This window comes from Xiphophorus couchianus, chromosome 18 (genome assembly GCF_001444195.1).
Source record: "Xiphophorus couchianus chromosome 18, X_couchianus-1.0, whole genome shotgun sequence".
NCBI classification, from domain to species: domain Eukaryota; kingdom Metazoa; phylum Chordata; class Actinopteri; order Cyprinodontiformes; family Poeciliidae; genus Xiphophorus; species Xiphophorus couchianus.
The window spans coordinates 779700-792500 of record NC_040245.1 but is presented as its reverse complement, the minus strand read 5'-3'; the positions used below and the strand labels follow the sequence as shown (position 1 = coordinate 792500).

Genomic DNA, 12801 nt, shown 5'->3' with positions numbered 1-12801 from the left:
GTCAGCCAGTCAGTCAGTCAGTCAGTCCGTCCGTCAGTCAGTCAGTCAGTCAGTCAGTCAGTCAGTCAGCCAGTCAGTCAGTCAGTCAGTCAGTCCGTCAGTCAGTCAGTCAGTCAGTCAGTCAGCCAGTCAGTCAGTCAGTCAGTCCGTCAGTCATTCAGTCAGTCCGTCAGTCAGTCAGTCAGTCAGCCAGTCAGTCAGTCAGTCCGTCAGTCAGTCAGTCAGTCCGTCAGTCAGTCAGTCAGTCAGTCAGTCAGTCAGTCCGTCCGTCCGTCCGTCAGTCAGTCAGTCAGTCACTCCGTCCGTCAGTCAGTCAGTCAGTCAGTCAGTCAGTCCGTCCGTCCGTCCGTCAGTCAGTCCGTCAGTCAGTCAGTCAGTCAGTCAGTCAGTCAGTCCGTCCGTCCGTCCGTCCGTCCGTCCGTCCGTCCGTCAGTCAGTCAGTCAGTCCGTCAGTCAGTCAGTCAGTCAGTCAGTCAGTCAGTCAGTCCGTCCGTCCGTCAGTCAGTCAGTCAGTCAGTCAGTCAGTCCGTCCGTCCGTCCGTCCGTCCGTCCGTCCGTCCGTCCGTCCGTCAGTCAGTCAGTCAGTCCGTCAGTCAGTCAGTCAGTCAGTCAGTCAGTCAGTCCGTCAGTCAGTCCGTCAGTCACTCCGTCCGTCAGTCAGTCAGTCAGTCAGTCAGTCAGTCAGTCAGTGAGTGAGTGAGTGTCTTGCTGGTCCAGGAGGAGAGACGGCTCCAGGCTCTGCTGGGTTTCCCATAGAAAACTCTTAATTTGAAAAGCTGAGCTTGATAACTAGGTTCAATGGAAAGTGTTTTTAAGTGCTTCTAGTTTCCTGGAGGTTTTTCCTTTCCACTCATTTTCAGTCCAGCCCTGCTTTTGTTTGAACCATTCAGGAATATGAAGCCTCCTAATCTCAGTTTAGTCAAAACATAAAGAAGTGAATTTAAGATCGAACCAAGATGCTTTACTACCAGCACCTTCCTACAAGGCGACTTGCTCACATTTTAAAATGTTAACCATGAAAACTGAGAGGTTACACTCTAACAGAAAAATACTCCAACTGATGTGTAAAGGGCCATTAGCTCAGACTCAGTCGACCCAGCTGAGAATCTGGCTTTTTCTGAACATGAATCCAAATAGGTATAATAATCTGATATCTATTTTTATCTCTACAGCTGCTTTCAAACTCGGCCTGTGAAGTTACCTGCCTGCCACGTTGTACGAACTGTGGACAGACTTGGCTCTTGTTGCCTGTTTCGGATCATATTTTACTTCTTTTCTTTCCTTTTTTATCTCCATCTTGAAACCTTTTGACTTTGCTGCTCGAACCTTTAGGGCCTGAGAGTATTTTACATTCAGAGTCTGAAACGTTTCATCTACAGAACCAAACAATCTTCTCTGTTTTGAAGGTTTTGTTCTTTTCTGAATTTTTTTACTGGCAGCTGCTGGTTTGACTGAGTAAATCCTTCGATTGTTTGTTTGTGTCAGTTCTGGCCAAAAACACAGAATCACTGTGCTGGGATTGCTGGATTGGTGTGACAGTCTGGACTTGGAGAAGTGGGTAAATGTACGGTTGAGGCGGCTTAGGTTTCGGTTTTGGATGTTCAGTGATGGTGTGATTAAACTTTGATGCTACGTATCGCTTTATATCCGTCCAGCCATCTGTCTTCTCCCACTCCTCACCTGAAACCAGGTGGTGGAGACTAATCCTCCTTCAGCTGGTGTAAAATAATCTCCCAAATTATGATTCTGGCTGGAGCGTCTTATCCAGGAACGAGTCCAGAAAGCATCTATGATCCCTGAACCTCAGCAGCTCCTTTAAATACATTTATTTTCCGTTTTTCCTCTTTTAAATGGTCCGACACCAACTATGTCAGAGTTCTGAGTTTCAACATGAAACTGGCTCTACTCTACTGCCCTCTAGTGGAATTACAACACAAATATAATTCATTTGCTCCAAACTTAAGAAGAACCTTAAAAATGGATTTTAATATAAATTACTGTTTATTTGTTTGGTTCTTTTTGTCATTGATGTAATTCTTAGGCTGGTTTTTATCTCTTATCTTTTCTGTGTCTAATTTTAATGTTTCTTGCTGCTTCATCTGCTAGTTTCATATAAAGGTACTGTGAATAGTTTTTGTAGATCAAACGTAGTTTAAACCAGACTTTTAAGAATAATTAACACAAACCAAACCTTTGACACGTGAAGGTGAGTCGGTCTCCAGAGTCACTGCTTTCTGTTTTGATTAAACTGGTTTTTGTCTGTAACAGAAAGTCCTGGTCCTAAACAACCACAAAACCCCCATTAAACAGTGACAATGATTTAACTATAATCAGTCTGTTGAGGGAAACTTCACATCCTGAACATGTCAGCCTAGTTTTTACCCAAACCACAGCTGGAATCAGTTTTACTGGGTTTTTCCTTTATGACGGCTCTTTTTCCTGCAGGTACATGAAGATCGTCCATCCTTTGGGAAATCACTTCATCCACAAGGCCCGAGCCGCTTACATCATCTCCATCTTGACGTGGGGTTTCCTCCTGACGATGACCAGCACCTACGTGATCCTCTCCCTCCTCACCCAGAAGTCTCAGGAGAATCTGCCCGGTACGGTCAGCTGTGACGTCCTGCACAGCGTTCAGCTCAGACTGCTCTACAAGGTCATCCACGCCTGCTCCGCCGCCATCTTCTTGGCCGTCCTCATCAGCCTCATCTGGTTTTACTACAGCACCTCCCGCAGGCTGGCGCAGGCGCAGAAGAATCAGTCGATTACCAGCAACTCCAAGAAGCTCGCTAAGTCCCGGCGGAACATGCTGGTTCTGGTCACGGTCTTCTGCATCTGCTTTGTCCCCTACCACCTGATTCGCCTTCCCTACGCCTTCATGAAGACGCTGGTCTGCTCCTGGAATGGGTGGTTCTGGTACCTGAAGGAGCTGACCGTCCTGGTGTCGGTCCTCAACGTCTGCTTGGACCCTCTCATCTACTTCATCTTCTGCAAGGCTTTCCGGGCCCAGATGAGCATGAGGTCTTCAAGGAGCATCAACAACACGGACAGTCCGACGCAGGTGGACACCACCGACAGGCGGAGCAGCGACGGATGGATGAACTCCCTCAGGAACCTCAGGAAGTTGTCAGTCGTCTCACTGACTAAGCAAACCAGCGTGGTGTAGACTTCACACGCTCCTGAACCAATCTTTTACCAATGTCAGAAAATCCAGACTGGAAGTTCAAGGAAACCCTGTAAATCCATCTTAGAGTTATTGAAGGAACCGAATCACCAACAGATCCTGAACCTGACACCAGTGGAGGGAAGTTGTTGATCTTCACCTTTAATAGTTTAACTTGAACATCCTCTTCTGAACAGGAAGAACACAGAGATTTTCTCAAACAGTTACATAAGTTGCATCATATAATCTCACAAGCATCAAGGTCAACACATTTTTGGGACTTTATTCAGTTATTTGACTGAAATTGACAGTAGAGTCATCCTGACTGTTTGGTTCACCTTCCTTGGTGTTGACCAATGATTTTCAAGGTTTTACAAACATCTCCCAGAATCTTTCTAAAGCTTCGGCTTTTTCACTCGTGCTTCAGGTTCAAATGAAGCAAGTCTGAAAGTCAGTCCATTAGAGGTCCATGTTTCCATCACCGTTTCATTTCTGCACATTTTTAAGTATCACAGCAGAAAAGGTGGTTGGACCATCAAAATCCAAAATCCTCAATTTCCCAAAATCATTTTTCTGCTGGCTTGATGTGGTTTTTGAGTTAATGTGCTAGAAGGGAGATGGAAACACATTTTGCAGAATAAGGTCTAATTTTCCCATCCACTGGTCTGGTGTGCCTTACCAGAAACACAAAACTCAGGAATATCTCAAAGTCCAAGCCTCCAGCTTGGAGGGGAAGACTTTTCACTAATCTGAGATGTGTGGTCCATGTTAGCTAGCAACCCCTACTTCCTGTTTATTACGGCCATGCGTAGCGTCTGATGAAATCACACTCTGATTAATTCACTCCAAACCAGACGATGGAGATGCTTATTTCACATTCGAATCCTTTCTTTTTAGCAACATTTTAAAAGTTTGCTTAAAATTCACATCACCACTGGATGGAGCTACAGCACCGTTAGCACCGTTAGCAGCTCAGGTAGCAGATGTGAGAAGGCCAAGGTGTGTTTTTAAATGAAATGAAACGATGGGATTCTCTCACTGACCGTCCCTGATCAAAGGTTCTACGATGTGAACACAGAGACCAGTGAATGTCACTTGCAGACTAGTTAGCTTAGCTTCAAGTTGATGTGAATTATGTGCAGAAACACAACAGCTAAGTCAAAGTGAAAAGCTGTTGATTTACCGGGCCGTCTATGTTCTGACCCTCAGTGACGGTCATGAAACCTGGACCAGAGGATCTAGAAGTTGACTTTGCTTGGACGTGTGTGGGAATCTGGTGGAAGAGCCGCTGCTTCTCCGATAAAATAACAGCTTTTCACAACAAGCTGATCATCTGCACGGCCGGTTTCATCAAACATCTCTTTGAGAATCACTTTGTTACAGAACCAGCTGGTTCTTTTCCAGGTCTCTGGTTTGTCCATGAAAATCTGTGGCTTCAACAAAAACTGTTTTTCTGATGAAAGTCCTGAACAGGAACTGGACCAGAACATCAAGAAAAACCTCCAGACGTGGTTCTGTTTAGTTCCTGCAGGTAGTTTCAGTTCCTGAGAAGAAGATCCAGTTGTGGATGTAACAGTTCAAACCTCCTCATCTCGTTCATAATCTCCCAATAATCACCTAATAATCCCGTTTTCCAGAGTTTTAGTTGCACTGGTTCCTTTAAATGTGAAGAGTCAAAGTTCACGTCTGATTGGTCGACTAAACAGGAGCGAATGTAGCGCCGGGAAAAAGTATTTATACCCTTATTATTGTCTTCTGCTCTTGCATTAAGTAAATGTCAGATTATCAGATTATTGTTAATCTCAAATAAAGATAACCTGAGAAAACATAAAAAGCTTTTTTCAAACTTTGATTTCTGTAATTAAGATTCTTAATCTCTGGAAAATTCATATCTGTGTGCAATATGTTATATTTATCTATACTTAGTCTGTTTATCAGGAATACTTTGATGGGATTTCAAAAGTCTTTACAACGTTTTTGTGTTTTCATCACTTAGATTGTTAATAAAAACTTCAAGTTTTACCACATTCTGGAAGATGCAGTTTAGTTTCATTCATTCATTATTTCAGTTCAGGTCATGAAAGAAGATGAGATGCAGCTGGAGAACCAAACCGTTTATTACAGCAGAAAATCCAAAATAATTCAAGAACAGAGAATTACTGTGAAGATTAAAGAGTTTATACTGGACGGTGATTGGCTGGTGGATCACAGGTGAACTGAAAAAGGACTTTAGAGCAAAAAGCACTGAGGACCCCTAGTGACCATGAGCGGAACAACAGGACAACAGATTTCCTGCTCATTCAATGAAACTCATATTAATCAGTTTCTGATAAATATGATGACATCATCATCCAAACATCTCCTGACATTTAAGAGAATCAACATGAAACTAAATATTCATCATCAGGGAAAAACTCAGAATGTACGTGTGTGTGTGCGTGTGTGTGGGTGTGTGCGTGCGTGCGTGTGTGTGTGTGTGTGTGCGAGTGCTCGCGCGCGCGTATTTTCGCGCGCGTGTTTTAGGAGGCAGGGTCTGTGGTCACACTGACGACAGCAGCTTTCTCTCATACAGGAAAACACCTTCCACAGTTTGCTGCTGCAGCAGCCAATCTGCAGCAGCAACCGAATCCAACGCACCCGCGGAGCCCAGGAGAACCGGGCCACGTTCCCAGGGGCCCAACGCGGGGTCTGAGAGCCAGAGACGGTACGGATCAGCAGGTAAAAAAGGTCTAACTTGACTCTGCTGAGATCAGAAATAGATCGGATAACGAGGAGGGGCTCGGAGTCTAAAGGAGAACGGAGGGGCAGTTTGTTCTGACAGATGTTTCACTCTGGTGATTATTTTAACATGTTTCTGAAGGTTAATTTCCACATGCAAATAAATGATGGAAAAACATGGCAGAGGAACCTGGAAGGTCCAGGAAGAAGAAACATTAAACCACAAACATTCAACCAATCAGATCACTGAACCAGTTCAGGAGTTTACTGGTTTAATGGGGATGTTTCACCAAACTGGACTTCAGCTCACTGACTGGAAGTCAATGATGTGTTACTGGGAAATTGAGCATAAATTAGGAGGTGTGTGAAGATGTGTTTGTACAGAGAGAAGTGATGAAGAGCTAAAAACGTCCAAATGAAGGAATATGCAGAGTAGCGTGCAGAGGGATGAAGATGGAGCCGTCGTCTCACCTGCAGCAGCCATCAAGTCCTCATTTCTCTGTTTACGGTAATTCTGGGTCATTTTTAGCGTCACTCTGTGGCCGAAGCAGAACCTCTGCTGGTTTTAACCTGAAGACTCTGTGTCTTCTCTGCAGCTGTGAACCTCAGTTTGTCTCTTTGAGGGAGTTTTAATGAATTTTCCTAAATAAAAATTTAATTTGGAGAGTTTCAGATTTAGAAAACGTCCTGCACTTCCTTCCAGTCTGAGTGATTCATTTTGCTCTGATGAGTTTAAACCTGATTCGTCACCTCAGATCATTTGCTGTTTTTAACAAAGTTTCCCCGTCTGACACATAGCAGCCGACGACTTCCTGACATGTGCGTCCGTCTGAGCAAGTGGGACAGTGATGAGAAATCGGGCAGAATGAGTGTTTTCCAGCAGCTTCTGCTGCTGGTGACCTTTAACCCACGGCTGTCTGGAAAGCGCCACTGGTGGAAAATCGCTGATCGTTGTGTTCAGTGGCATATTTAAGGGTTTTACAGAACGTAAGGAAGAGACGCTCTGTTTCACCTCAACGTGCCGAAAAGCTCGTCTGAGACCACAGAGGCTTCATCTGCATCCTGTCAGACTCTCAGCTCACTTCTTCTTCTCCCCTCAGCAGAAACCGATCTGATCACACGTTCATCATCTGCAGCGCCTATAGAAAGAGTTTTATCTTTTCATTGCCTTTTAAAGTCAATCATGATAAACTCTGGTGTCAAAGTGAAAACTGTTTTGACAATTAAATAAAAGCGTGTAGTATAAGATAAGTGATTTCATAAATATGTACTCCAGACATAAACTTTATTTTGTTTCACCATGCAGTCTCTTCCCACGTGCCTTTGGGCAAACTCTAGTCCAGCCTTGATCCAGCAGTGGTGAGCACACTTCCTCTACTAGCAAACCTAATTTTTAGCTCAACACTTTAATGCTTTTGCTAACCTTGAAAACGTTTGGTTCACTTCGTTTCCCTTAAATTAACTTTTCAGGATCAATTCTAATTTTCTTGGCTGTTTTCTAAACTTTCAGTGGAATAAAGTTTGAAGTTTTGGTTTTTAACTGTTGAAAATTCTTTAATTAATTAACTTTTATTTGACCAAATATCTTCATGTCAAACAAGTAACACGGACAAAATTAGACAGACAGTATAAACATGATATCCTAAAACATGTAAAGCAAATAAATGTCAAAATTAAATTGATGCTTGAGGGTCACAGTCTTTCTACAGCATTTATAATTTGAACTGAACATTGTGCTTCAACACCAGCTTCTGCTAAATACCGTGTTGGCATAGCACTTTAGCATTAGCTTTAGCTAAATACTTGTGATTTAGGGTTAGCACAACTTACCACTGCACTCAGGTGATTCCACTCGCCGAGACACTGCTAGCTCTAACTGACTGGACTATTTTATCACCTTGACATTAAAAAAAAATCTTTTTCTTAAAAAGCCACATTTTGGTGACATTGACTGATTTGTAAAGGCAATAAAAAAGGTAAAACATGTAAGGTGGTGAAGACTTTATCCAGACACTGTAAACACCTTCATTTATCCGCAGCATGTTTGACCTGATTTACCTTCAGAAAGTGGAAAACATGAAGGTAGGAGGAGTCTGAGGCCTGCAGAGGTGTGATGATCATGCGGCTGATTCTGCTGTGAACTGAGTTTATCAGGTTGCTTCAGATCAACTCTTCTTCAGTTGGCTGGCAGCTCTAAACATGTTATTAGGCTCAATCTGCAAAGGCCATCTCATGGTTTAAGCAGAAAAAGCTGCAAAGCCTTCAGGAGGATTATGACCTTTAAAAACATTGGCAGCAGAACGCCGCCATCGCTCAGGAACAGGGCGAACAAACTGTTAGAGCGGGCGGCCATTACTGGTGATGACACCATTACTGGTGATGACACCATTACTGACACCACTAATCGGAAACCATGACCAATCAACCCATCAGGTTTCAGGAAGTCCCTGCGTTATCTGAAGGCTGCAATGTTCCTGTTAGCTGAAACAGTTTCATCAGCTTCGTAATCAGAGTCACCTCAACAGAACCAAAGGATTAGATCTGCTGCTGTTGATCCAATCCATGATCCAGCAGAACCAACATCAAGCTGGATTTAATTCACTTTATTCATTTAGAGATGATTCACCAGAAACCTCAGGTCGGATTTATACCCAGATCCATGTAATCAGTCGTTGACAATAAGTTATCCTAGCCGTTTTCATTCAGTTGTTAACGGTTGTTGATGTGGCGTCATCAAGCCTTCATCATCTGTAAATGTGTAAGAGCTGTGATCTCTTCCAGCAGAAAGTGAAGCTGCATGTAGCTGAGCAGAAGAAGACCAACCTACAATCACGACGGTAAGCAGCCAACAAACCCACAAGACGTCTGCTTCCTCTTCCTCTTTGTGTGCTGAAGCAAACAGGAACCTGTGTGTTCTAGAGTCAGATGGAGCTGATCACGGTGCTCCACTCCTCCAACATCACCCCTACAGGAGGACCTGCAGAGAACCCATGCATCGTCAACGACCAGATGGGTCCCTTCATCGTCCTCTACATCCTCATCTTCACCTTGGGCCTGCCTGGGAGCCTGCTGTCCGTCTGGGGGTTCATCCAAAGCCGCAGGTCTCAGGTGGGACAGCAGATCTCGTCTTGAAGCTGTGATTTCCATTTCTCTCAGTGATATTCCTGCTGTGTCTCTATAAACACTGATTACCAACTAGAACCAGTTTGACAGATTTTATTGATCACAATGGACAAATATTTGGTCAGTATTCAGAAATAGGATCATTTTGTGTTATGGTTCTGAGACCAAAGCCTTCCTGGAAGGTCCTCAGAACATTCTTCCAGAAGACTTGATGATCATCAAGATGTTTTCTGGTAAATGTGGGATCAGCTTTGTTTTCTTCTGGGTCAGTAGTGGTTCTGGTCTTGACCTCCCACATGGAGGCCATTTTTCTCTGTTTCTAATTGATAAATCAAGACATTGGACCTTAACTGAGGCCTCTTCTTCTCTTTAGTCTTTGACTAAAGGCCTTGAGCCATTTCTCCTGCTAAAGCTAGGCTAGCACATTTGTTTTGGTTGTATTTAGGTTCTCTCCATGTTCCACTGCATTTCTAAAGCCTCAAACTTTATGTCAATGACTTTTTCTTTAGATTGGGATACGATGTGATGCTTGGGATCTTTTACCTACTTCATGTTGTCAGTTACTTTAAAAGAAATGTCACAATTCTACAATCTGACGATAATCATGCATTTATTTGACAAGTGATTTCTGTTTTTAGATTTGTTTGATGGCCTGAAACATTTCACTGTGAAAACAAATCTCACCTCACCAACAGTAGAGGCTTCTACATACTCAGGCATGCTGGCCTGAGTATGTAGCCTTGTACATTCTCTGCTGACGGTTGAGATTTCATGGTTGAGCATATTGAAATTTCTGTATTTTCCACAATTCAAGTAGATACTAACAAGTTTGATGAGCTAGTTTTGCTCCTAGCCCTCTGTCTTCTCACCAAGGTAGTCTCTACACCTGTAAGTGCGGTAACTGTAGTGGTAGTCCAGCTAAAGTGTGTCCAGCTAAAGAGTGTTAACCTTATCGTTTCGCCGTCACACAAAAAAAAAGAGTTAGATGTGAACACGCTGAGGAGTTTACTGTGCGACACAGTATACAATCATAAAGATGTACCTTTGCGCAGATGTGTCCAGCGGACGTCCACTTTCAGCAGGTGTGGACCTCCATGGAGTGAAGTACCTGGGAGTAAGCCATGGTTGCTTATGGAGGAATGAAGTAGCTGAGTGTTTCACAGATCCCTGGCTTACTCTCTGGTATAGTTTGACTTAATTTGATGTTTGACATTCTGGATATCTTGGTTGTGTCTCAGCAGAAGCACAGCACCTACGTCTACCTGATCAACCTGCTTGTGGCCGACATCCTGCTGCTCTTTGCCCTCCCATTTAAGATCCTTAAGGATCTCGGCTCAGCATCATGGAAGCTCATGGTGTTCCACTGCCAGGCCAGCGGCGTCATCATATACATCAGCCTTTACGCATCCATTGCCTTCCTTGCCTTCATCATCGTAGACCGCTACCTGAAGGTAGAGCAGGACATTCAGTGAGGACCATCTGTGTCTGTGACTGTGGTTTCATGACTCTGTTCTGCTGCAGGACCACCACACGGCGCGCTCTCTGCGGCTGCAGGAGTCCAGCTTCGCCTGGCTGTTGACGATGGTGGTCTGGATCTTGCTGCTGCTTATCATGGTGCCCAATATGGTGCTTCCCACAAAGGACTACAAGGTACCACAACTTCTACTGATATCAGCTGTATGATAGAAGTGAGGTCTTATCGCCTGTAACAGCAGCAAAGTTTTCTGAGTCTGACTTCGGTCTTATAACAACAGACCAAACAAATTTCCACCCTGACCACAGGAGAAGTGAACACCAGGTGTTTTCAATGGGAGAGGAAATTCAGCTCAGTAAAACGTGACACTGAAAAGGTTTTGGCTGAGGAAGTTATAGTTATGCTGTAGCAATGCAGTGAACAGTTTGGGTGGATGAAAAAAAATTAAACCCAAATGCCTAGCCCTCCAGGAACGGAGGGTTCTGGACCAGTCTTGGTCTCAGAAGAACCAAAGTTCACTTCAACTGACCCAAGATCTAAGTTTGTACATGTACCAGAATTCATTCTTTTGTTCTACATCGGAGACCAAGTGTGCATTCACCTCCCACAAAGAACCAGACTTGCAAGAGAAGTGAACCAGAGTTCAATTAAGGCAGACTAAACAGGGCTGATGTGAAGGGTCCCAAAGGTCCTTTAGATTTTCCATGGCCTCTAACTGAAAGTGTTTCTGCTTTCTCTGTTCAGGTGACAAAGTACCTCAGCTGTTCATCTTTGAAGGAGAAAATCAGCCTCCACTGGCACACTCTGACCGTGTTTCTCAACACGGCCCTCTTCCTCAACGCCTCTGCAGCCGTGCTCATCTCCAGCGCCCTGGCCCTCAAAAGACTCCTGCACAGTCACAGCGACCCCAAACTGTGGCTGGATGCCAGGAGGGTGGTGCTGAGTGTGACGGCAATGGCGCTGGCCTACACCCTCAGCTTCGTTCCCTACCATGTGGTGCGGACGCCGTACACTCTGGCCCAGGCCGAGGTCATCAAGAACTGCCAGACCAAGAGGCAGCTGTTTCTGGGGAAGGAGTCCACGCTGTTCCTGAGCCTGCTCCACGTCTGCCTCGACCCGCTTCTCTTCTTCAACCTGGATGCTGCGTTCAGAGAAACAGTCAGGAGGCTCCTTCGCCGCAGCAGAAACCAGGCCGTTGAAGCAGATCAGCAGGTTGTGCAGGAAGTGATGCTGCCAAAAGTTCATGCAGAGGAGGATACTGCAGTCTAATCACAGGTCTACAAAGACGATGAGCAACATTGCAGATGCTGCAGCAGATGTTCAAGAAACTGGATGTTTTTGGTAATTCAGGAACAAAGAGCGACTTTTGGGGCATTGTGTGGCGCAGTGGTTAGAGCTGCAGTTCGTATTCAGACGCCTCGGACCTCAACATGGCCGTCTTGAGTTCGAGTCCTCACTTCCTTTGCCTATCCGCCATTTGCTGTCAGATTACTGCTGGATGAAAGCTAGTAGTGCCAAAACACCCCCCCCCCGGACTTTTATCTTCTCAACAGGTTTAAGATGGCTGAACTGGAATACTACCAGGACTTAACTGGTAATAATGACGATCCTGTATTTATATTGTTTTTCTTGCACTGTCTGCACTGCCTTTGGAGCTGACTCTTTATGACTTTGGAGGAATGTTAAGTGACAGAATGTCAGCAGAGAATGGATTCACCCTCCAGATCAACATCACAACCCTGAGACGTGATTACTGGTGAACAATTCAGGAGATTGTGAGACTGTTCAGTGAATCGTTCATAATTTAAGTGCAATCATTTAATTTCATTGTTTTTATGTAGTTCCTGGAGTTGCAGTCAGTGGTGAAGAAACAGTTAAATGCATTCATCTGCTTGATGTGTGATGGCTTGTTGAATATTAAACTAAATTAAATGCAAGTGAATGTCATAATTATTATTTTAATAACTGATGATTGGTCGGAACAAAATGATGGACAACACAAAACTCGTCTGGTTTTAGGCGTTAAAAGGGAAATCTGAGACAGTTTGGTTGTTCAGAAGCTGTCGCGTTGTGCAGAGGGCAGCAGAGGGCAGCAGGGGGCAGCAGAGGGCAGCAGAGGGCAGCAGAGGGCAGCAGAAAGCAGCAGCGGGCAGCAGAGGGCAGCAGAGGGCAGCAGAGAGCAGCAGCGGGCAGCAGAGGGCAGCAGGGGGCAGCAGAGGGCAGCAGCGGGCAGCAGGGGGCAGCAGCGGGCAGCAGCGGGCAGCAGGGGGCAGCAGAGGGCAGCAGAGGGCAGCAGAAAGCAGCAGCGGGCAGCAGAGGGCAG

At 44.8% G+C, this 12801-nt stretch overlaps 2 protein-coding genes across 14 annotated transcripts in view; both read left to right on the top strand.

The window, feature by feature from the left end:
* The window catches only part of LOC114161740 (P2Y purinoceptor 14-like), an 18110-nt gene extending 12920 nt beyond the window's left edge, over positions 1 to 5190 (top strand). For both annotated transcript variants that reach the window (XM_028045291.1, XM_028045292.1), the window contains exon 4: positions 2446 to 5190. In XM_028045291.1, coding sequence (XP_027901092.1) covers positions 2446 to 3166 — 721 coding nt within the window. In that variant the 3' untranslated portion in view covers positions 3167 to 5190. The remainder of the gene's footprint in view (positions 1 to 2445) is intronic.
* Positions 5191 to 5695: 505 nt separating this feature from the next.
* Positions 5696 to 12415, top strand: gpr171 (G protein-coupled receptor 171). Of its 12 annotated transcripts, none has more exons than XM_028045302.1 (7): positions 5697 to 5881; positions 7188 to 7237; positions 8663 to 8718; positions 8801 to 8989; positions 10243 to 10455; positions 10526 to 10654; positions 11223 to 12415. In XM_028045302.1, the coding sequence occupies exons 4-7, from the start codon at positions 8807 to 8809 to the stop codon at positions 11745 to 11747; spliced, it is 1050 nt and encodes a 349-aa protein (XP_027901103.1). In that variant the 5' UTR covers positions 5697 to 5881; positions 7188 to 7237; positions 8663 to 8718; positions 8801 to 8806; the 3' UTR covers positions 11748 to 12415. The 12 variants fall into 12 exon arrangements, with proteins under 12 accessions (XP_027901107.1, XP_027901111.1, XP_027901103.1 ...); XM_028045303.1 differs by having other exon boundaries at positions 7188 to 7240; XM_028045306.1 differs by lacking the exon at positions 7188 to 7237 and having other exon boundaries at positions 5696 to 5881; positions 8666 to 8718; positions 8853 to 8989.
* The last annotated feature ends 386 nt before the right edge of the window (positions 12416 to 12801 follow it).

Excerpts from the sequence above, each read along its gene's own strand:
- gpr171 (XM_028045300.1), top strand. The coding sequence starts at position 8,807 with ATGGAGCTGATCACGGTGCTCCACTCCTCCAACATCACCCCTACAGGA. Across the intron at positions 8,990-10,242 it reads TCCAAAGCCGCAGGTCTCAG|CAGAAGCACAGCACCTACGT; the intron begins GTGGGACAGCAG and ends GTTGTGTCTCAG. Across the intron at positions 10,456-10,525 it reads TCGTAGACCGCTACCTGAAG|GACCACCACACGGCGCGCTC; the intron begins GTAGAGCAGGAC and ends GTTCTGCTGCAG.